General features: G+C 43.3%; 1 protein-coding gene across 1 annotated transcript in view; it reads left to right on the top strand.

Moving 5' to 3' along the window:
• LOC137373102 (cytoplasmic polyadenylation element-binding protein 2-like) overlaps positions 1-25638 on the top strand; it is a 193730-nt gene that overhangs the window by 131266 nt on the left and 36826 nt on the right. The window contains 3 exon segments of the mRNA XM_068037976.1: positions 3803-3979; positions 4075-4164; positions 12201-12319. Coding sequence (XP_067894077.1) covers positions 3803-3979; positions 4075-4164; positions 12201-12319 — 386 coding nt within the window.

Here is a 25638-nt window from a genome sequence, read left to right as displayed (position 1 = left end):
TGCATTTAGTGAACACCTCTCTCCAAGATGAAGTGGGACTAGTTCAATAATACTGCTTTACTGAATCATAAATTCTAAATAAAACAACTAAGATTAAGAACACTATCTAGGGGTGTTTCTACTGCAACCTTAGAGTAACTGTAAAGTGGTTTCCACTTTGTACCAATTCTAAAGTTGTAGAATAACTCCAAAATTGGGCCTATAATTGACTCTGGAGAGAAGTGGTGTGAGATCTATTGGAGGAGATAGTCTCTCCCAACTTGGGTTTGACATTGTGAGTAGTATAACTCCAAATCTTGTTTGAAAAAGGCTTAGGGATTCCTTGAATAAACTGGTTAATGCCTGCTCAAAAGTAGCATTTAAAGGAATGTAGTACTTTTGAACATAGCCAATTGGAAAATGTATTCCTTCAATTTTTTTTTTAAAACCCAGATAAAGAGTTTTGAACATGCACGTGTACAGTACTGTCCTCTAGCCTACAGGATGGAAGTTCCAACCAGGCGGTATAACTGAAATACTGCCTTACTGGAATTTGACACTATGTAATTACTTTATTAGTACAGGTTCTCAATCATCTCAGCCACTGAGCCTTTGTACAACCAAGATCAAGTATAACTTTATAGAATTAAGTACAGTTGTGTAACTTAAATTTACAAGGCCATGAAAACTGACAGCAAGATTGTGTATAAGTCATTCTCAATACTTGTAAATTGATATTTACTTACAAACAAGTCAAATAAAACAAAAATGAAAGCAGAAAATGCTGTAAATGCTCAGCAAGTCGGACAGCAACAGTGAAGGGAGAAACCAAGTTAATGTTTCAGGTTGCAATTGTTGAACTCGGTGTTAAACCTTTGCAGCCTTCCAGATTCAACATTAAGTTCAAAGATTTCAGATCATAACCACTGCCCCCATTTTTTCAGACAGCAGTCGTTGGTAATGATACTGCTATCCCCATTGACACCTCCTCCAGACCCATCTTTTGTTTCCTTCCTGGTCCCATTACCATCCCCTTTTGCCTTACACCATCATCCCTTCTGTCATTTAATCTCTCCTGCCTATCACAAACCTTCCCTGTTGTTCTTTTCTCCCCTCCCCACTTTTCCTGCCTCTGTACTTGCTTAAAACCTGTTACATCTCTAACTTTTTCCAAAAACATTAATTTTCTCTTTTCACAGAGGCTGTGTGACCCACTGTGTATTTCCAGCATTTTCTGTGTTTATTTTAGACTTCCGGCATCTGCCGTATTTTGCTTTCAAATAAAACTTCAACTAAATGAGTGAAGTATGATCTGCCTTTACTGGAGTGTGTATGAGAGGGGTTTCTGGAGCAGTACATTGAAGGGCTAACTAAGAATCGGGCTATTTTTAAAAAAAAAAAGTGAGTGGCGCAGTGGTTAGCACCGCAGCCTCACAGCTCCAGTGACCCAGGTTCAATCCTGGGTACTGCCTGTGTGGAGTTTGCAAGTTCTCCCTGTGTCTGCGTGGGTTTCCTCTGGGTGCTCCGGTTTCCTCCCACATGCCAAAGACTTGCAGGTTGATCGGTAAATTGGCCATTGTAAATTGCCCCTAGTATAGGTAGGTGGTAGGGAAGTATAGGGACAGGTGGGAATGTGGCAGGGATATGGAATTAGTGTAGGATTAGTATAAATGGGTGGTTGATGGTCGGCACAGACTCGGTGGGCCGAAGGGCCTGTTTCAGTGCTGTATCTCTAAACTAAACTAAAACTGACATTCTTTGTTCAGACTCAAAGAAAATTAATTGATAGTTAACATAGTTCCCAGATCTTTTAATTGCTTTTATACAACAGTGTTTATACACCATACTGAACATGTGATTAGTTTCAAATTTTTCAGTTTAGGAAAATAAAATGAATCTATTATGCATTTGAATTTTAGAGTGTACTTAAAGCATAGTAGTACTCATGTTTTTTTGATATTCTAGGCAATATACAAAGAAACTTCCACATGAATTTATGCCTCTGTTTTTTTTCTTGGTGTCTTTAATATCTCTTACCCTGCTGACCAAAAATGATTACAACTAATAGAAATTCTTTAGATTAAGTGGCAGCATCAGTTAATAAGGGTTGTGTGCCAGCAGGAGCAATGGCCAGAGCCAGAATCTTGAGATGCTTCCATTGACTGACTTGTTTTACTGAAGTTCTGAAATGTTGCTCTGTATATTGTTGTAATTCTTCCTTTACAGAATAACTGTCTGTAGTACTTCCATAATTCAATTTAAACGTTTGATGGATGCCGTATTCTGTGTTTACAGTTTCATTCTTGCAGTAAAGTGAATGATCTGTTATCCACTAGTGGTGATACTCATATGCACATTTAGCCTGTGGGATATAAGAATATGTGGTGGGGAGGTATACAGCTAAATTTCAGATTCTGGTGTGCCATCATGGTGATTACAAGCTTGTATGAATTTGTCCCCTCTTCCACATTTAGTTCTGATTTTAGTAATTTAAACGTAACCTTTTTTGAAAATATATACCATTTTATACCTCTGACTTGTGCTGCTGTGAAATGGATTTATTTATAGTTCTTAAGAATGTGCTTTTATTACTGATGTTTTAAGTCCTGTAAATAGTACGGATTGCATTCCAGAGGAATAGGACAGCGATTTACCTCTGGATTACAACTTGTAGTTTAAACTTTGTTGGAGCACACAGCCAGACCCACTTCATTATTAGAAAAGCAGCAGTTAGTTTCTGAGTTTGACAGCACCATGTCTCAAGACAACGTGTTATAAACATGAGGCCATTGTTAATGTGTGCCTTTTGCTTTCAGGCAACTAGATATGCTATTAATTGCATTACTAATCATACCATTTGTCTGCAAAACATGAACTCTTAGCTGTGATCTGAAACAGCCAAATGAGCTAGATTGGCACCTATTTGACAGTAATAAGCAGAGTACTTGGATTTATTTGTCTATTATTGAGTTTGGTATCTTAAAGAATGGCTCTTTATAATGTTTGCAGAATACTTTGAGCTTTCTCATGTTTACATCTAAAATGTTCAGATAGCCATGGAATTCTTTCCTGATGGAGATGAAAACTACAATCTCCATCCTAAATTATTGGCCAAAAATAAATTTGACATTGGTGGTTCAACATAGTACAATATGTTGCTGATTCTGTGCCTTTTTAAGGCATTGTTAATCAATGGCTAGTTTATACAATAACCCAAATAAAAAGATCTCTAGTGTTGCAAATGTAAATTGAATAGTCCTGTGTTTCGTGGTTGCGCAGAGAGAGGAAGATGGATCTTTATGTTGAGTAATTTGTTGAAGTGAACAGACTTTGTGATTATTCATAACAGCAAAACAGCCACGAGCATCTTATTCTCTGGCTAATCAAAGATACCATCCAGCAATTTTTATATATGAAGATACATGCTGTCTTAAATCTCTGCAGAGGTTTTCAATTTGCAGGGTTGAAATCAAAAGATTTAATTAGGCTGCATTTTATAAACCATATACACATATTTTGTTCCTGACAACCTTTCTTCATTGAAGCTTATATCAATGTTTTAGCATCAGTTTTCCATACACCTATCTGAAGTGCCTTGGGAAGTTTTTTTTCCAACTTCTAGTGATATGTAAATGCTACAGTTATTTGTAAACAAATTGCTGTCTTTTATTCTGCTCATTAAACTTTAAATTTGACTTAATTTTGCAGAGAAAAGAAATTTCATATAAATGCATTATGCTAATTGAATAATTTCAAGGCCTTAGCCCTTGTGTGCTGTAGCTGAGTTCTTTTTGAAATCTCAATTGCTGGTCACCTTTTGCAGGCCGCTCCTCATTGTTCCCCATAGAAGATGGTTTTCTTGATGATGGACACGGTGACCAGACTGTTCCTGGGGTTTTGAATTCTGTTAATTGCTGCTCATCGCACCAGAATGGGGAACGAATTGAACGATACTCACGTAAAGTGTTTGTTGGTGGCCTTCCCCCAGACATTGACGAAGGTAATGCCAGTTGTGAAATAACTCAGTCGTTTCTTCATTTCCATACCGTATTTATTTGTAGAGAGTGTATACATTATTAAACACTTCTTTTACAGATGAAATTACTGCCAGCTTTCGACGCTTTGGACCTTTGGTTGTCGACTGGCCTCATAAGGCTGAAAGCAAATCCTACTTTCCACCAAAAGGTAAGGCAATTCATATAATAATGTGTGTCTCTGATATATTTTTCTGTTTGTAGCCAATTACACACAGTTTGAAGTTGTTTTGTCTGTGCATTAAAATTAATAAACCATCAGTATGTATGTGAACAGCTAACCTACTACTTTCTGAATTTTTGTCATGTGTTCTCTGGATTCTTAGCCAATACAATAGTTACAAAATTAAATACCAGCATTTTGCAAATAATCCACAAGGTACATGCTTTTGGGGAAGAGGTAAAGGGATTTGTGTTTAGGACTGGGAGAAGGTTTATACTACTATAACACTTATTTAATCTACACACTCCATGTTTTGCTTTAGATGAAAATCATAATGGAATGAGGTTGCAGATCAACGATGATCTCTTTGAATGGCAGAACAGGCTTGAGGGGCTAAATGGCCTACTTCTGTTCCTATGTTCATAAGTAATGTTGCATGAATGTGCATTATGCTGTTTATTTGTATAATAGCACAGTCTTGATAACCTGTGCCAGAGTCCCGACACAGTGAGTTGAGATTTTAGCTTTTGTTGTGTTGCTGAGATGCCAAGTGGAGATGAGGGAAAATTTGGTATCAATTTACCCTGGGCCATTCGTGTGTATGTTCTAACCGCTAATTATTGAGAAGGTCGGTCTTGTTCCAGAAGCAGGTGTTCATCCATGTCATCTTATCTGGGGAAGGTATATGGAATTGAGAGACATTTAGAGAGGTATTTTGCCACTAATATCAATTCGAAGTCAACTTTAAGACAGCTTGTAGGTCTTAAGAGTTTATGTTGTATCTTTAAGTTTTTGGTTCAACTATCATGATAGTCATCAGCAAGGTGATTGAAGGAGTTACTGACAGTGCTATCAAGCAGCGCATACTCACCAATAACCTGCGAACTGATGCTTAGTTTGAGTTTTGCCAGGACCACTCAGCTCCAGATCTTATTACAGCCTTAGTCTAAACCTGGATGAAAGAACTGAATTTCAGAGGTGAGGTGAGGCAGCGTTTGACCAAGAATGGTACCACCAATCCCAAGTAAAATTAAAGTCAGTGGGAATCGGGGTGGGGTGGGGGGGGTAGACATTCCACTGGCTGGAGTCAGACCCAACACAAAGGAAAATTGCCTTTAACAACCGCAACAATCATCTGAGCCCCAGGTCATCACTGCAGGAATCATAGAAATTTAGAAACATAGAAACATAGAAACTTTATGACACAGAAGCAGGCCATTGAACTCATTGGGCTGGATTTTAAGGAACTCTCGACGTTGGGATCCGGGAGAGGGGGGGTGCCGCCTGAAGATGGCCCCGGGTGAGGCCTGCCACGGACCTTGACGCCGGCAGGGCCTGGCCCAATATTCCCACCAGCGCCGAGGCCTCGTGGCAGTCCTGCCCGCTCGGCAATGAGACTGCTATTTAAATATTTAAATAAATTAAAATAATTGAATTAATAAATCTCCCGTCTCCTCCTGAAGTCCCGCCGCGAACTTCAGTCTGGCGGCCGGCACTCTTGCGCCTTTAGATCCCCGTCTGGGAAAACGAGGCACAACACGAGTGGGGAGGAGGTAAGTTTCTCAGTAGGGGGGGGGGGGGGGGTGGTCGGAGGCGGAGACAGGGTCACATTAATGTCGTGTGTAGGGGATGGTGGGAAGGGTTGAAGTTTAATGTTTGTACAGTTCGGGGGTGGTGGTGGTGGAGAGAGATCAGATGGTAAAGGTGAGTGTTTTGGAGGGGGAAAGGCCGAATAATTAATTGTTATAGGGGGATGTGGGAGAGGGGAAAAGTAATGGATTTATTTTCATTTAATATTTGTTTAAATATACTGGTAGGGCTAACAGCCCTTTAAAAATGGCATCAGCACCTGCACACAGGCAGCTGACGCCATTATCGGGGACAGACAGTCTGTCCCCTCCACATGATCGGGGTGGTGGGGGGAACACGTCCCAGCTATTTAAATAAGCCGCCACGCTTGGAATCACAGCGGCTCTTTGGCGACGTCCATTTTTTTTGCTTGTAATATTCAGCCCATTTGTGTGTGCACTGGCCGAGAAAGAGCTCTCCAGTCTAATCCCACCTTCCAGCTCTTGGTCTGTAACCCTGTGGATTATGGCACTTCAGGTCCATGTCCAAGAATTTTTAAATGCGCTGAGGGTTTCTACCTCTGCCACCCTTTCAGGCAGAGAGTTCCAGACCCTCACCACCCTCTGGGTAAAAGATTTATCCTCAACTCCCCTATAATCCGACTGCCAATAAATTTAAATCTATGACCCTAATTATTGACCTCTGTGCCAAGGGAAATAGGTCCTTCCTATTCATTCCATCCAGGACCCTCATAATTTTAGTCCCTAGTCGCAACCACCTTCAGCTGCTTTATCCATGACCCTTCCTCCATCTTATGTCCAGAAATGGGAGTTTTTGATTGCACATTGTTCAGTTTTATTCGCAACTCCTCAGCTAATGAAGCAGTCCATGCCCACATGTAAGCGAGACCTAGATAGCAGTCACCCTTGGGCTGATAAGTGGCTAGTAACATTCACACCATCCTGGACAATGCAGCCATCTTGATGGGCACCCTGTCCACCATGCTAGAGATGCACTCCCTCTAGCACCTGCATAAAGCAACTGCACTGCGTACCATCTACAAGATGCACTGCAGCAACTCGCCAAGGTTTCTATGACAGCACCTCCTAAACCAGAGACCTCTGCTACCTAGAACAACAAAGGCAGCAGGTGCATGAGTATGCCACCACTTTGAAGTGTCTCACCATCCTGACTTCGAAATATATCATTATTTATTGTCACTGGGTCAAAGTCCTGGAAGTAATGGTACTGTGGGAGTACCTTCACCACATAGATTGCAGTGATTCAAGACGGTAGCTCACCACCACCCTCCCAAGGGCCATTAGAAATTGGCAATCAAAAGTGACCTTGGCAGAAAAGCGCAAATCCTGTAAATGAATGAATAAAAAAAAGTGAAACGAACCTTGTTTTTACAGTAATGTTATTGTTCTGGATGGCAGAATACTTTTCCTGCTGTTAATATAAGCCCTAAATTATAAAAGTAAATAATTTTCAAAAAATAGTCTCTCCAGTTTTCACCTTTTACTTATTATCTTGCATTCTCTCCCTCTTGTTTATTTTTTGTCGAATTAGTATTCTATATTTGAAATATTCTATACATTTTTTACCTAAAACACTTCATTATTTTTACATCCATCTGTTTGGAACACTGGTGGAACATGGGACCCACATAAAAAGAATTGACCTCTGACTGATAAAATGGTTCCACAGGCTCAATTTCAGTCAGTCAAGTGGGGCATCATGAGGTAAATTTAAATCTCATATAAATATGTCCTAATTGTACAGCTCTTAAACTAAATTCTTCAAGGTTCCAAAGTAAAATTGTGTGCCGTCACACCAGATTGGCTGTAATCCCCATTGGATATGATTTTGTTGAACCACTTCTAAATACATTTGATGAAGAAACAAGGCTGGCAAGTTACAGCCGATGTAGAAGCATTGGAGAAGTTTTCTGATCAGCTTGCATTTGTTTACTCTTATCTAATTTAATTTTTAAAAAGTACATATTTCCTGAGACATTTGTGATTCGTGTCCGACCAAATAGCATCCAATGTGATCACCACCTATTTCTGACCTAGGGATAGTATGCCGTTTACAGTACTGTTTACGGGGGAGGCGGTGGCGTAGTGGTATTGTCACTGGACGAGTAACCCAGCGACCCAGGTATTGCTCTGGGGTCATGGGTTCGAATCCCACCACAGCAGAAGGTGGAATTTGAATTCAATTAATAAATCTGGAATTAAAAGCTAGTCTAATGATGGCCATTGTCGATTGTTGTAAAAACCTATCTGGTTCACTAATGTCCTTCAGGGAAGGAAATCTGCTGTCCTTACCTGGTCTGGCCTACATGTGATTCCAGACCCACAGCAATGTGGTTGACTCTTACATGCCCTCTGAAATGGCCTAGCAAGCCACTCAGTTGTATCTAACCGCTACAAAGTCAATAAAAAGGAATGAAACCGGATGGACCACCCGGCATCGACCTAGGCACCGGAAACGACAACGGCAAACCCAGCCCTGTCGACCCTGCAAAGTCCTCCTTACTAACATCTGGGGGCTTGTGCCAAAGTTGGGAGAGCTGTCCCACAGACTAGTCAAGCAACAGCCTGACATAGTCATACTCACGGAATCATACCTTACAGACAATGTCCCAGACACTGCCATCACCATCCCCAGGTATGTCCTGTCCCACTGGTAGGACAGACCCACCAGAGGTGATGGCACAGTGGTATACAGTAGGGAGGGAGTTGCCCTAGGAGTCCTCAACATCGACTCTGGTCCTCATGAAGTCTCATGGCATCAGATCAAACATGAACAAGGAAACCTCCTGCTGATTACCACCTACCGCCCTCCCTCAGCTGATGAGTCAGTACTCCTCCATGTTGAACATCTCTTGGAGGAAGCACTGAGGGTGGCAAGGGCACAAAATGTACTCTGGGTGGGGGACTTCAATGTCCATCAACAAGAGTGGCTCGGTAGCACCACTACTGACCGAGCTGGCCGAGTCCTAAAGGACATATCTGCTAAACTGGGTATGCAGCAGGTGGTGAGGGAACCAACAAGAGGGGAAAAAATACTTGACCTCATCCTCACCAATCTGCCTGCCGCAGATGCATCTGTCCTTGACAGTATTGGTAGGAGTGACCACCGCACAGTCTTTGTGGAGACAAAGTCCCGCCTTCACATTGAGGATACCCTCCATCGTGTTGTGTGGCACTATCACCGTGCTAAATGGGATGGATTTCAAACAGATCTAGCAATGCAAAACTGGGCATCCATGAGGCGCTGTGGGCCATCAGCAGCAGCAGACTTGTACTCAACCACAATCTGTAACCTCATGGCCCGGCATATCCCCCACTCTACCATTACCATCAAGCCAGGAGACCAAACCTGGTTCAATGAAGAGTGCAGGAGGGCATGCCAGGAGCAGCACCAGGCATACCTCAAAATGAGGTGTCAACCTGGTGAAGCTACAACCCAGGACTACTTGCATGTCAAACTGCGTAAGCAGCTTGCGATAGACAGAGCTAAGCGATCCCATAACCAACGGATCAGATCTCAGCTCTGCAGTCTTGCCACATCCAGTCGAGAATGGTGGTGGACAATTAAACAACTAACTGGAGGAGGTGGCTCCACAAATATCTCCATCCTCAATGATGGGGGAGCCCAGCACATCAGTGCAAAAAATAAGGCTGAAGCATTTGCAACAATCTTCAGCCGGAAGTGCCAAATTGATGATCCATCTCGGTCTCCTCCTGAAGTCCCCAGCATCACAGACTTCAGCCAATTCGATTCACTCCGCGTGATATCCAGAAACGACTGAAGGCACTGGATACTGCAAAAGCTATGGGCCCTGACAATATTCCGGCAATAGTACTGAAGACCTGTGCTCCAGAACTTGCCGCACCCCTAGCCAAGCTGTTCCAGTACAGCTACAACACTGGCATCTACCCTGCAATGTGGAAAATTACCCAGGTATGTCCTGTACACAAAAAGCAGGACAAGTCCAGCCTGGCCAATTACCGCCCCATCAGCCTACTCTCAATCATCAGTAAAGTGATGAAAGGTGTCATCAACAGTGCCATCAAGCAGCACTTTCTTAGCATTAACCTGCTCAGTGACGCTCAGTTTGGGTTCCGCCAGGGCCACTCAGCTCCTGACCTCATTTCAGCCTTGGTTCAAACATGGACAAAAGAGCTGAGCTCAAGAGGTGAGGTGAGAGTGACTGCCCTTGACATCAAGGCAGCATTTGACCGAGTATGGCATCAAGGAGCCCTAGCAAAACTGAGGTCAATGGGAATCAGGGGGAAAACCCTCCACTGGCTGGAGTCATACCTGGCGCAAAAGAAGATGGTTGTGGTTGTTGGAGGTCAATCATCTGAGCTCCAGGACATCACTGCAGGAGTTCCTCAGGATCGTGTCCTAGGCCCAACCATCTTCAGCTGCTTCATCAATGATCTTCCTTCAATCATAAGGTCAGAAGTGGGGATGTTCGCTGATTGCACAATGTTCAGCACCATTCGTGACTCCTCAGATACTGAAGCAGTCTGTCTAGAAATGCAGCAAGACCTGGACAATATCCAGGCGTGGGCTGATAAGTGGCAAGTAACATTCGCGCCACATAAGTGCCAGGCAATGACCATCTCCAACAAGAGAGAATCTGACCATCTCCCCTTGACATTCAACGTCATTGCCATCGCTGAATCCCCCACCATCAACATCCTAGGGGCTACCATTGACCAGAAACTGAACTGGAGTAGCCATATAAATACCATGGCTACAGAGGCTAGGAATCCTGCGGCGAGTAACTCACCTCCTGACTCCCCAAAGCCTGTCCACCATCTACAAGGCACAAGTCAGGAGTGTGATGGAATACTCTCCACTTGCCTGGATGGGTGCAGCTCCAACAACACTCTAGAAGCTCAACACTATCCAGGACAAAGCAGCCCACTTGATTGGCACCCCATCTACAAGCATTCACTCCCTCCATCACCAACGCACAGTGGCAGCAGTGTGTACCATCTACAAGATGCACTGCAGCAATGCACCAGGTCTCCTTGGGCAGCACCTTCCAAACCCGTGGCCGCAACCAACTAGAAGGACAAGGGCAGCAAATGCATGGAAACACCACCACCTGCAAGTTCTCCTCCAAGTCACACACCATCCTGACTTGGAACTATATTGCCCGTTCCTTCACTGTCGCTGGGTCAAAATCCTGGAACTCCCTTCCTAACAGCACTGTCGGTATACCTACCCCAAATGGACTGCAGCGGTTGAAAAAGGCAGCTCACCAGCACCTTCTCGAGAGCAATTAGGGATGGGCAATAAATGCTGCCCTGGCCAGCGATGCCCACATCCCATGAATGAATTTTAAAAAAACCTGGAGAGCTTGTTAATAAGATTTTCAGACCCTTGAACATACCAAAGCTATTTGTCTTAATAAGATACATTGTTTCCATAATACAAAGGAGGAAATCAAAAGGTTATTTTAAAAGTAAACACAATATATAATTTATAAAGGTCATCTCTTTTTATTATCTATGCTTTGCCAAATTAAATTAACATTTTAACATGAAGGAAATAGACTGCAATCATAGTTCCTGTATTGTTCTAAATCATTTTAAATTCCTGCTTGTATAAGTTCACTCTGTCAATGGTAACTGTAAATTTCAGAATCCAAAATTTAATTGGAAGATTATTATCTGTTTCATCATGGTCTGTTTTGCCCTTGGCTGCATGATATGGTTATATTTGGTTTCCTGCTTCCCCGGTGCTGCCTGGTACAGAAGAGAATAAATTCTTGAGTGCCTCTTGCCTCACTGAAGAATGTGTATGCTCATGTTTGGGTGTAGTTACTGCTGCGTCCCATATCGCAATGAAACATCATAAATTAATTACAAAATACTTAATTTTTCAATCAAGTTTATAAAATAGGTAACATTAGAAATACTGTATTCTGTGCTTATCTGTTACAAATCTGTATTTATGTATTTCAATAACAGTACCTAGTACTTACCTTAATTGCTAGTATATTTTTGCTATGGTACCTAACAGTTATGTAAAAAGACTCCATGGAGTTCCTTTTTTTTCTGATCAGTTGTATTTTTTCTAATCAAGATATTCTAAATATGTTCGTCCTTCCCTCACCACTTACACCAAGAATCTCCCAATACTCCTTTCCCAAGTGATTGAGAGCCAGTAGCAGCCAACTCTACTTGCGTTTTGCACCAGTTCCCAACCGATACATATTGGCAGCCCAGGGGTGACTTTCTTTCAATGTAGCTTTTTCACCTTGTTCCCAGTTGCAAATTACAGGCTTCAAATAAAAATAATGTTTTAGACCAATTGCAAGCAACCATTTGTTTTTGTAGAAATTACTGTCTGTTTTGAAATACAGTTGAAAACTAAATAAATGGAGCTATATTTGCTGATTTATAGTTTTTTTTCTGTTGCAGGTTATGCGTTTCTCCTATTTCAGGAGGAGAGTTCTGTCCAGGCTCTGATTGATGCTTGTATTGAAGAGGATGGTAAACTCTACCTTTGTGTTTCAAGCCCCACCATCAAGGACAAGCCAGTAAGTTTATAGAATGCATCTCCAAAATGCTTGTTGGCAATAACCATTATTCATCATACCAGCTGTAGTCCTGAATCACATGAAAAAGAGGGATTTAATTAAAAAGATGTGTGTGCTCAAGGTTAATTAGTTGGAACATTATCATCAGTGTGACAAACTGGCTTCTGCATATTTTTGTAGGATAGTCTAGAAATGCATTTCTGAAATCTGGGTGACAATAGGCAAATTTATGTTACCAGTGAAAGGACTATTCCTGAATAAGATCCTTATTTTTAAATTTGAGAAAAGACATGAGGTGGATGTCGCCGCCTCATTGGAACTGCTGCCTTAGCACATTTGAGACAGGGTTTAGAAACACAATTTATGCTTGCTGGCCTCAGGTTCCACCACGCTTTGTTGGCTGACTGAAAGCATTTAGCAGCAGGGAGTGTTAATAGCAGAGGCTCAGCATAAAAGGACATATTTTAGCACTTAGCCTCAGAAATGTTGAAAACCTGGCAATCATGATTGAGAGGTTAAACCTGTTTGTTTTTGTGAAGAAACAAGGATAAGTCTGTGGCAATTGCTCTAATGTTAGAAAGGTTTAGAAAATAAATTATTTTAAAGTAGTTCTGTTGTACTTTATTTGTAACCAAAACTAATCACTAGTAATTACAAATTTTTACTGTTTACCGTTAATATTCCTGTCAATCGGTTGCATTGGTTCAGTTATCCTAAACACTTGATTTGTGTGAGAAAACTTGCAGCCAGGTGTAATAGAGTGCCAATAGATTGCCATCAGTTCATGTTATTTCATTTTAATTTGTGTGAACCCGAGAAAGGGAAAAGAAAAAGATTGGGATTATTTGCAATTATTGTCACAAGTGCTATCCAGCATTACAGGTTTGGCTTTCATTTGGTGTAAGATAAGTTGTTATTGATAGAGATGCACAGCAAGTAAGAGTCTCTAAAAGTCCTCTAGAAATGGGCATTGATATTTTGTGCAGTTAATTTACAATCTATTTCATGTGTAAATGTTTCCGATTTGGATCATTTATACATTCATGATTAAGGATAATTTGATCGCCTCATTGTTTGCCAGCAGTGCTACACAAATTGGAGTCCTGAACAAGGTCACCACTGGAATGAGCAATTACAGTGGAAAATTTGGTTACTAATGCATTTCAGAATCTAGCCCCTGGCCTCTTATAACCTGCTTAGATTGGTAAATGTTCAAAACATGATGGCTGTGGTTTGGCAGGCATTCCTGCACTTGCTGCAATGACCAAAAAACTCTGCCAAAAGTGGTTGTATTTTCCAACTACTGTGGTTATTAACTGAATTAAAGTGTGAAGATTCTACCAGTACAATTTGGTATGGTGAAATGTCAAAATTCTGAGCAACCATGCATAACAACAATGGTGATGTACTCAAAATGATTTATTTGTTGAAATACCTGATCAACATACAAATATCATTAGGACTTTTTGATTTCCTAGCTCAAAGTAATGAGCTGTTTATTGTCACAGTTTTCTTACTACAATAATGTATGCTGTTTACAGACATAATGGCCTGCGTTTTATTGCCCACATTCAGCAGCCGCCCCTGAGACCCCGTGATAATGCACCAGTGGTTCATTTGCATCACGGCGACCCACCGCCCCACATATTACGTGGGGAGAGACGGCACATCCTGCACAGTGAGGAGCCTTTTGACAGCTGTGCAGCAGGTGCTGGAGCCCCATTTAAAGCACCCCAGCACCTGCTTCCTGACAGCTGTCAAAGAAATACTTACCTCACTGTTGAAGAGTGGGGCTGCTCTCAATCTGGTAGCAAAGCTGAAAGTGCTGGAGAAACTCATCAGTTCAGACAGCATCTGTGGAGCAAGAAGCAGAGTTAACTTTCAGATCTGTGACAGATGCTGCCTGATCTGTTGAGTTTCCCAGCACTTTCTGCTTTGCTGTCACATACTTACCCTTGTTACGACCAGGTGAGAAAGGTGTCAAGGGGTCCCTTTCAGCCTTCACCTGATCTTACTGTAACACGGTTTAATATTAAGCACACCTTGTTTTTAGCTCCCCCTTGGTGAATCCTTGTTCACCGCTTTCTAACTATAAGGCAAAGAAACCAGCACAAACAGGCTTTCTTAGGTTTAAAGAAGAAAAGTTGAAATTTATTAAACTTGAGCTTAAACTCTACTTCGGCTGACGCCTATGGATACACGACACGCCCAATGCTAGCATGCATATGCGATACACACATGCAAATAGAGACGGAAAAGAGCAGAAGAAAATAAAGTGAAAAGTTTGAAGAGTTTTTATTACGGTTCTTCGAGCTCGCTGTAGAGTCCTTGATTGTAGGTAGATCTTGCTTTTCGTTGGGGCTCAGTATTATTATTCTTTGCTGTAGGAGACTTTTCTCTCTTAGGGTTCATGTGTCTTCAGTGGATTCAGAGGCTTGTGGGAAAGAGATGGGAGCAGTCAGGAGAGATTTTCTCAGTCCAGGAGTAAACAGACACACTCCGTTCAAACTCTGTGGCCAGTTCAAAAGAAAACCCTGGAACAGCCAGTTAGTCATGTTAGACCAGCTGGTCACCAGTCCTGGCCCTTGTGGATTGTATCCTCCTAAGCAGGCCGTGGAATGCGCTTCCTCACCTTCGATGTCTGTTAGTATGTAGATGTGAATATAACAAATATGTTACGACCGACCGCTCCTGTCAAAGCCCCCAATCAAAATATACGATTCTGATTGTGGTGGGACCAACGCACTGTTAATGCAATCCTGTTGCTGCACAGATCGGCTAGCATATAATTTAAAACTTTCCAAATTAAAGAAAGACTCAGCCAAATTGTACCATCTATTAACCCCCGAATGAGGCTAACCAAACCAGGTGTCTTTAAATCAACAAATTAACTCTTTAATTAGAAGAACTAAATTCTTAAACACTATGAAGATATAAACAACATTTAAAATGGAAAAAAATTCGAGTCCTTGCAGATTTACAGTCCAGTGTTGCTTGAAGTCCTCACAGGCTGTTGCTCGAAGTCCACACAGGATGTTGCTTTCCTTCTCCAGCGAATTTCAACAATTAACGACTTGCAAATACTTTCAATGGGATCAATCTAACTTTAGAGATTTTGAGGGATAAAAGATTGTCACAGTCTAACTTCCCTTTCTTCAATTTAAATTACCAGAGGTCTCTGATTTGGCTTGACTTTTTCTTAAAATTTTGAGAGATAATAAAACAGACTAAAATCCTATTCCTTCAGTTTAAATGGTTGAGAGTTCTTTTTCCAGGCTCTGGCACCACAGCTGTGTCCTCTGTGTCTGTGTTCTGTTAGAACAAACTGTCTTTCTAATAGCCAATTCAAAACTGAATTGTAACAAATGTATCTCATCAGGCTCACTCCCAGTGGCTATATCTATGGTAAAGAGAATGCACCCTTTGAATCGCAGTCTCCAAATGTCTGTTTCTAAGGCAACAAAAATGCACCTTCCTATAACTCCTAAGGCTTGCTGGCTCTTAAAGCAATACTGATCCCTTGCAAACCTTAAAGGCAAACCGCATATTCCCGAAAAAAAACTACATGACCATGACAGTATGTAGATGTTTTTGTCCAGCCATGGCTGATCTGTTTAACAACTCATTTTCTCGCTGCAACAACAGTTAAAAATCAATGCTCATGGCAAAATTGATGTACCTCATTCTTGGCAGGTGGGGGCCTAGCATGACACCTCCACACCCAGCGGAATGAAATGCGTTTTGAGAAAAGTGCATTTCATTAAAAGGGTCGAAAGAAAATATAAGGTACAGAAAACACCCATGCATTTCTCTCATTCATTCACAAATCCTAAAACTTATTAAAATTGCCCTTTTTTTTGCATCCCAATAAACATGTGGTTCTTTTTTGGGGGAAGTTTCTCTTCCGTTTCCCCATATCCATGGCTGCCTGGGGTCTTTGTTCCTGCTGAGGTAATTTTTTTTCCCGGGAGAGTCAGTAGTGGGTGGGTCTATCCTGAACTCTCCTTCAATGCTTTCCTGAGTCATGCAAAGACTTTTGACTTTAGGGGGATGGGTGGTTTTCTTTTTTTCTGACTGTGGGGGAGGATTCTTTGCTAATCTCCCCTTTGTCCCAGAGGACACTCCTGCCTGCAGATATTTGTGCAGGCTCTACTGCACAGCCCTGTGGCACTTGAACTAGGTGAGGCATCACCCTCACGGTTTCTCTACTCCCTAGAGGTCTTTCTTTGTCTCTGCAGTTTCCTGTAAATGATGTTAGCAACTCTGGTGGGATGCATCTAGTGTCTGCATTTACAAAAGCAGGATGTGGGGTCTAACTTTTCACATTTTTCGGGATTGGCTGACTGGACAGGGCTTTTCATCAGGGATTCCTCCCCGGCATCCTTTAACCTGCTCTCAGTCACTTTTCCCCCGTCCCTTTCTAACCTTTTGCCAGCCTTTTGCCTGTCCCCTTTTGTTCTTGGCAGCGGTCCCTTACAGTTCACCAGCCCTCTGCTGGAGGGTCGTCCTAACACCAGTACAGGACTTAGGGGTGCAGGCTCACTGAGCCTCAGCTGGGGAAAATCCATTTAATTCATTCCCTGGGTATTCTAACTTCCCAAAGAAAGTCACAGACAGACAGACCTGGTCAACTGCCTGCAGTGCCAATTCAGTCTCCTCTGGAGGAGTAGGTTTGATCATCGCCTGACCCACTACACATTCAGGGAAACTGCAGGGGCTGCCTCCTGCCACTGCCCTGACTGACCTCCTGCGGTCTTTCTTTCACTACTGGGGGGGGCACTACCACCTTCACCCCCCGCCAGATCATTACCTAGGAGCAGCTCAACCCCTTCCACAGGCAAACTAGGGATAATCCTTATGGTCATCAGTCCTGAAACTAGGTTGCACTCCAGGTGCACCCGGTGTACAGGTACAGCCATACACTGCCCTCCAATAACGTTCACCACCATTCTGGTGTTCACTGCACCCTCTGGGGAAAGGTCAGGTCTTCCCATTAAAAGGGATCTAGTGGCCCCTTTGTCCCTGAGAATTACTATGGGCTTGCTTGCTCCAATCGAGGGATATGGGGTTACTCACCCTTCAGACACAAAGGAATCCTATTAAATTTTCATGCACTTGCAGCCGTAGGCTTCCTGGGTCTCGCTCTTACTGCAGTTAAAGCCACAGCTTGTACTGCTGTACTTTCCATCAGGGCCTTTTCTTCACTGAGCAGGTGTGCTCTGATTAACCCTACCGGTTTTCCCTTTAGTTTCCAGCAGTCAGCTTTTAAATGCCCTGCTTTATTACAATGGAAGCACACAGGTCTCCGGGTCTCACTCTTGCTCACAGCACCTTCCTTTTGGGCGAGAGGAGGGCCCCCTGTGTCTCCTGCTTTCCATTCTCTTCCAGGACCGCTTATGCTCCTATCACCTTCCCACCCTTTGTCCTTTTCGGATTTGTTAGGGTGACTAGGCAAGGTTCTCCCCCGGGAAACCACTTATAAATTAAAGCAAACTCACCGGCCAGCATGGCCATTTTCTGGGCTCTCTGGACCCGCTGCTCCTCTACGTGGGTCTTTATGGAGAGTGGGAGAGAGTGTTTAAATTCCCCTAACAGAATTACTTCTCTGAGATTCTCATAGCTGAACTGTACTTTAAGAGCCCTCAGCCACTGGTCAAACATGAGCTGCTTACTTCTTTCAAACTCCAGATTGGTTTGATCAGCATGCTCCTTGAGGGTTCTAAACTTTTGGCAATGGGCTTTGGGTACTAATTCATATGCCCGGAGGATAGGATTTTTGGTCAGTTCCTAATTTGATGAACTCTAATCTGGCAACAGGAATACACCTCGTGGGCATTTCCAGTTTGTTTGCTTTGTAGTAAAAGAGGCCAGGTATCAGCTGGCCATTTTAGCTGCCTTGCCAGTTTCTCCGAGGACAGAAAAGCCTTCTACATCTTCCTCATTGAATTTTGGAATTAATTGAGCTTGTTTTAATAATTCAGTACCCAGCCCTGAATTATGCTACTCCATAATTAGCCATGCTTTCACTGGAGTTACTCTGTTGCTCCCTAGTTAACTCAAGCTGCCTTAGCTCCCTTTCTTAACATTCCTTCTGGAATATTCTGTCTCTCTGTCTCTCCCCTCTCTCGTTCCTTCTGTCTTTTTCTTCACATTCCTTCTGGAAAGCTCTTTCTCCCTCTCCTGTCTCTCTCTCGCTCGCGCTCTTGCTCTATCTCTCTATTTCTCTGTCTTCTAATTCAAGTTTCCTTTGTTCCAAGAATATCTTTGCTAGCAATACCCTGTCAGTCTACTTCTAACCCTGTTTCTGTTTCTTCGGATTCAAGGGAAAAATGGTTGGCCACTAGCCTTAGGAGTTCACACTTCCTAGCCTTGCCACGTACAGTGATCCCACACTGCTCAGCCATTTTCCTCAACTGCTCCACAAACAGTGCATTTAACTTATCCCAAGTTACTTCACCCTGGCTTGGGAGCTTCAGTTGCAGACATGTTAGTATTCAAGCACACACAACCACAAGAAAACCTGTATTGAAATCTTGCTCTTTTTTTGATTGGTAACAAGTTGGCTTCCCACTTCCAATTTCTATCGTTTGTCTGGGGGTAAAATCCCGGACAAGCCCCGAAACTTCTGTGATGACCAGGTGAGAAAGGTGTCTAGGGGTCCCTCTCAGCCTTCACCTGGTCTTAGTGTAACAGGGTTTAATTTTAAGCACACCGTGTTTTTAGCTCCCACTTGGTGAATCCTTGTTCACCGCTTTCCGATTATAAGGCAAAGAAACTGCACAAACAGGTATTCTCAGGTTAAAAGAAGAAAAGTTGAAATTTATTAAACTTAAACTTAAACTTTAATTCAGTTGATGCCTAAGGATACACGACGCGCCCACGCTAGCATGCATACACGATATAGAAACAGAAAAATAGGAGCAAGAGGTAGGCCATTCGGCCCTTCGAGCCTGCTCCGCCATTCAATACGATCATGGCTGATCATCCAAATTCAGTAACCTGTTCCCACTTGCTTCCTGTAAATCTTGATCCCATTAGCCCTAAGAACTATATCTAACTCTTTCTTGAATATATTTAATGATTTGGCCTCAACTGCTTTCCGTGGTTGAGAATTCCACAGGTTCACCATTCTGGGGGAAGAAATCTCTCCTCTTCTCAGTCCTAAATGGCTTACTCCTTAGCCTTAGACTGTGATCCCTGGTCCTGGACTCCCCTGCCATCAGGAACATCCTTACTGCATCTAGTCTGTCCAGTCCTGTTAGAATTTTGTAGGGTTCTATGAGATCCCCTCTCGCTTTTCTAAACTCTAGCGAATACAAGCCTAATCGACCCAATCGGTCTTCATACATCAGTCTGGTGAACCTTCGTTGCACTCCCTCCATAGCAAGAACATCCTTCCTCGGATAAGGAGACCAAAACTGAACATAATACTCCAGATGTGGTCTCACCAAGACCTTGTATAATTGCAGCAAGGCGTCCTTGCTCCTCTACGCGGATCCTCTCGCTATGAGGGCCAACATACCATTTGCCTTCTTAACTGCCTGCTGCACCTGCACGCCGCCTTTCAGCGGCTGGTGCACAAGGACACCCAGGTCTCGCTGCAGCTCCCCCTTTCCCAATCTATCGCCGTTCAGATAATCTGCCTTCCTGTTTTTGCCACCAAAGTGGATAACCTCACATTTATCTACATTATACTGCATCTGCCATGTATTTTCCCACTCATTCAACCTGTCCAAATCACGCTGGAGCTTCTCTGCATCCTCCTCACAGCTCACACTCCCACCCAGCTTTGTGTCATCTGCAAACCTGGATATATTGCATTTAATTCCCTTATCTATATCATTAATATATTATTGTGAATAGCTGGGGTCCTAGCACTGATCCCTGTGGTACCCCACTAGTCACTGCCTGCCACTCAGAAAAAGACCTGTTTATTCCCTACTCTTTGTTTCCTGTCTGCCAACCAGTTCTCTATCCATGTCAATACCTTACCCCCAATCCCATGTGCTTTAATTTTGCACACTAATCTCTTACGTGGGACCTTATTGAAAGCCTTTTGAAAGTCCAAATACACCACATCCACTGGTTCTCCCTTATCTATTCTACTAGTTACATCCTCAAAAAAATTCCAGTAGATTTGTCAAGCATGATTTCCCTTTCGTAAATCCATGTTGACTTTGTCCGATCCTGTCATTGTTTTCCAAGTGCTCCGCTATTACAACTTTTATCATGGACTCTAGCATTTTCCCCACTATTGATGTCAGGCTATAATTCTGTTTTCTCTCTACCTCCTTTTTTAAATAGTGGGGTTACATTAGCCACCGTCCAATCCGTTGGAACTGTTCCAGAGTCTATTGAATATTGAAAATGACCAGCAAATCATCTTCTATTTCTAGGGCCACTTCCTGAAGTACTCTGGGATGTAGATTATCAGGCCCTGGGGATTTATTGGCCTTCAATCCCATCAATTTCCCAAACACCATTTCCCTACTAATACTGATTTCATACAGTTCCTCCTTCTCACTAGACTCCATGTTACCCAACATTTCTGGGAGTTAATTTGTGTCCTCCTTTGTGAAGACACAACCAAAGTATGTATTTAATCGGTCTGCCATTTCTTTGTTCCTCATTATAAATTCCCCTGTTTCTGACTGTAGGGGACCCACATTTGTCTTCACTAATCTTTTTCTCTTCACATATCTATAGAAGCTTTTACAGTCAGTTTTTTATGTTCTCTGCAAGCTTACTCTCATACTCTATTTTACCCTTCTTATTCAATTCCTTTTTCCTCCTTTGCTGAATTCTAAACTGCTCCCAATCCTCAGGTTTGCTACTTGTTCTGACTATTTTATATTTCTTCTCCTTGGATCCAATACTATCCCTAAATTCTGTTGTAAGCCACGGTTGAGCCACCCTTCCTGCTTTATTTTTGCACCAGATAGGAATGAACAGTTGTTGTAATTCATTCATGCGCTCTTTACATGCTATCCACTGTCAACCCTTTAAGTAACGTTCCCCAATCTATCATAGCCAGCTCGTGCCTCATACCTTGATAGTTTCCTTTATTTAGTTTCAGGGCCCTAGTCTCGGAATCAACACTCTCACTCTCCATCTTAATGAAGAATTCTATCATGTTATGGTCACTCTTCCCCAAGGAACCCCGCACAACAAGATTGTTAACTAAGCCTTTCTCTTTACCCAATACCCAGTCTAGAATGGCCTGTTCTCTAGTTGGTTCCTCAACGTATTGGTCCAAAAAACCATCACTTACGCACTCCAGGAATTATTCCTCTACAGTATTATTGCTAATTTGGTTTGCCCAATCTATATGTAGATTAAACTCGCCCATAATTACAGTTGCACCCTTATTGCATGTGTCTCTAATTTACTGTTTAATGCCATCCTCTACGTCACCACTGCTGTTTGGGGGTCTATATACAACCCCCACCAACATTTTCTGCCCCTTGGTGTTTCTTAGCTCCACCCATACAGATTCCACATCAGGATTCTCTGAGTTAATATCCTTCCTCACCATTGTATTGATTTCCTCTTTTACTAACAACGCTACTCCACCTCCTTTTCCTTTTTGTCTGTCCTTCCTAAATATTGAATACCCTTGGATGGTCAGTTCCCATCCTTGGTCACCCTGCAGCCATGTCTCCCTAATCACAACTATATCGTATCCATTTACATCTATTTGCGCGGTTAATTCGCCAACTTTATTGAGAATACTCTGCGCATTGAGACACAATGCCTTTAGGCATGACTTTTTAACATTCTTAGTCATCTTAGCAGTATTTCGCACTATGGCCCTATTTGTTTCTTGCCCTTGATTTCTATGCCTTCCACTTTTGCATTTTTTGTTTTCTGCCTTTTCTATTCTTGTTTCCTCCTCCTCAGTCTCCCCGCTCAAGTTTCCATCCTCCTGCTATTCTAATTTAAATCCTCCGCAGCAACACTGGCAAGCACCCCTACGAGGACATCGGTTCCGGTCCTGCCTGGGTGCAACCTGTCCCGCTTGTACAGGTCCCACCTTCCCCAGAACCGGTCCCAATGTCCCAGAAATCTAAATCCCTCCTTCCTACACCATTTCTTCAGCCATGCATTCATCTGGTCTATTCTGTTCCTATACTCACTAACATGTGGTACAGGAAGTAATCCTGAGATTACTACCTTTGAGGTCCTGCTTTTTAATTTAGCTCCTAGCTCATTAAATTCATCTTGCAGGACCTCATCCCTTTTTCTACCTATGTCGTTGGTACCGACATGTACCACGACCACTGGCTGTTCACTCTCCCCCTTTAGAATGTCTTGCAGCCGCTCTGAAACATCCTTGATCCTAGCACCAGGGAGGCATCATACCATCCTGCACATGCAAATAGAGACAGAAAAGAGCAGAAGAAAAATCAAGTGTAAAGTTTGAGGCAATATCTGAAGAGTTTTTGTTATAGTTCTTCGAACACCTTGATTGGAGGTAGATCTTGCTTTTCGTTGGGGCCCAGTATTCTTCTTAAACCTTGTTTCTGTAGGAGACTTTGCTCTCTTGGGGTTCATGTGTCTTCAGTGGATTCAGAAGCTTGTGAGAAAGAGATGGGAGCAGACAGGAGAGAGCTTCTCAGTCCAGGAGCAAACAGACCCTCTGTGTTCAAACTCTCTGTGGCTAGTTCAAAAAAAAAACCCTGGAACAGCCAGGTAGTCATGTTAGACCAATTGGTCTAACCAGTCCTGGCCCTTGTGGATTGTATCCTCCTTAGGCCCTGGAATGCGCTTCCTCACTTTACATGTCTGTTTGTATGTAGATATTTTTTTCTAGCCACGGCTGATCTGTTTAACAAGTCATTTCCTCGCTCCAACAACAGTTAAAAATCAATGATCATGACAAAATGGGCGGCACAGTGGCGCAGTGGTTAGCACCGCAGCCTCACAGCTCCAGGGACCCGGGTTCGATTCTGGGTACTGCCTGTGCGGAGTTTGCAAGTTCTCCCTGTGACCACGTGGGTTTTCGCAGGGTGCTCCGGTTTCCTCCCACAGCCAAAGACTTGCAGGTGATAGGTAAATTGGCCATTATAAATTGCCCCTAGTGTAGGTAGGTGGTAGGGAATATGAGATTACTGTAGGGTTAGTATAAATGGGTGGTTGTTGGTCGGCACAGACTCGGTGAGCCGAAGGGCCTGTTTCAGTGCTGTATCTCTAAATATAAAAAATTGATGTGCCTCATTCTTGGCAGGTGGGGGCCTAGCATGACGCCCTGCTGTGTCCCAGAGTCCTGTGAAGTTGCGATCCTCTTCTACTCAAGTCTAACATTGCTTCTCGTAGGCGGGCCACACCTGGGTGAATAATCTTACTTTTGCACATTCCAGGACATGAGACTTAAATGTACCATAAAAGGCAAATACACAACAGAAATAAAACCATAATTGAAGAATATTTACATACTGTGGGCTTCTAATCATCTGACTGTTAAAAACCCGCAGACTAATATGCATTTGGAATCTGTATTCATTTCTCTGCTGTTATATGAAAATACATGTAACTGCAATTAAACAATCTTTGCTAAAAAAACAGGAAAATATGTTCATATTCTAGCTGCATTGCTAACTAGAAATATTACACCAATAAATATGATCAGCTGCTGCAGAAGCAAAATGTTCGTGAACATGTGTCGATGTGTAATAGTTGAAAAACCATGGCAACAGCACAAATTTCCTCACTAGTCCTGCATTGGTTTTCAAACATGTGCAAGACAAACCTTGTAGCCAGAGGTTAGAGCGGTGGAGTCACCTTTGCATTTAAAGGACCACGCCAAAAGCCGAGGATGGCAGAGGGGTACTCAACGGTGGCCTCACTGTGCAGCAAAGCCTCCCATCTCACTCTCCTCTAGGCTGTGCAGGCAAGGCGGGAGATTCTTTTCACCAGCAACGGTAAGAAGAGGCCCTCCTGCCTAAAAAAGGCAGTCTGGCTGGAGATAGCAGAGGAGGTGAATAGCTGTGGGGCCATCCGGAGTCAAAGGGTCCAATGCCGGAAGGGGATGAATGAGCACTCGCGCAGCCAGCCGGGGCCCTGTCGGCCTCGTGCGCACAAGGTACGAGCACCAAAGTCACCCACAGCCAAAAGGCAATCAGATCAGCAGCCTTCCTCCAGTCAGGCTACTAGCGCAGAGGTTGCACCGAGAAGGGGCACTTGCAAGCGTTTACAGAGAACACGCTGACAAATGGGAATGCACGGGTCTCACAGCAATATAAATACGTCTCTCACTACATGTTCCTCACCAACATACGTGTCCTTTTCTTTGTGTGAATGGTGTGCGCCAGCATGTAGCACCAATGTCACATCCCTTTGCACTGTTGATCCTTCAGGAGAGCCAACGTATGCAATAACATCATTGCCATGCCACCATTACTCATGAGTGTCTTCACACATGCAGTGACATGGACATTAGCTCAGTCAGCTGCTGCCTCTAATGGTTTACATAGGGATGCTGCAGATGTGGACCGGTGCACAGCAGGTGAGCGAGAATGATGTGTGGCTTGCAGAGCTCATGTCGGTTCCTACAGAGCAGAGAGCCTATGTATGATGAGCCACTTCCGTACATCCCTAGCTCACTGCTAGACCTACATGCAGAGCCTGGGTGCCATCTGCCCCCTCATGCACCTTTCCTGTTGTAGGTCCTCAGCGTTCTCATAGTCCGAGGAGGAATCCTGTTGATGCCTTTCCTCATCATGCCAGGCCTGCCCCCTATTGGGTGTGCAGTTGTACAGTGCACAGCGAGCAGCAAAGAAAGGACCTGGCCTTTTTGGCCCATTGTACAGGGCATGATCCTATCTATCCAGGCATTGGAAATGCTTTTTCAGCATGCTGACCGCCTGCTCAATGGTGGCTCGTGTAGCTCGGGGGATGGCATTGTATATCTCCTCTGCAGCAGTGATGGGGTGTCTCACTGGTGTCGGGAGCCATGTCTGCAAGGGGTAGCCATTGTCTCCAAGAAGTTACCCCTCCATTCGAGCCAGTTCAGTGAACAGCGGTGGCAGCTGGGCGAGTTTCATTTGAGGGCTGCTGCTCACCACCGGGGGCCTCTAGGTGGACCGCACCTGCCTGTTGATTTTGGCTTTGGGGCATACGGATCCTCAGGAGAAGTGGATCACACAATCTAGGATGGGCCGTACCCATTTCCATGTGATAAATAAAGTTGTATCCTTCATTTATTCGGAGGTTCCAAACAAGGCAGGGATCGGTGTTGATAGGTACATCAGGTGCTTTCCTGTGGCATGGCATGGCACTGCCCATCTTGGCCAACACTGAATGGCAAAGCTGAACACATA

Source organism: Heterodontus francisci, chromosome 1 (assembly GCF_036365525.1).
Source record: "Heterodontus francisci isolate sHetFra1 chromosome 1, sHetFra1.hap1, whole genome shotgun sequence".
NCBI lineage: Eukaryota > Metazoa > Chordata > Chondrichthyes > Heterodontiformes > Heterodontidae > Heterodontus > Heterodontus francisci.
The sequence above is the reverse complement of the archived record's forward strand: the minus strand, read 5'-3'. Positions and strand labels throughout refer to the sequence as shown.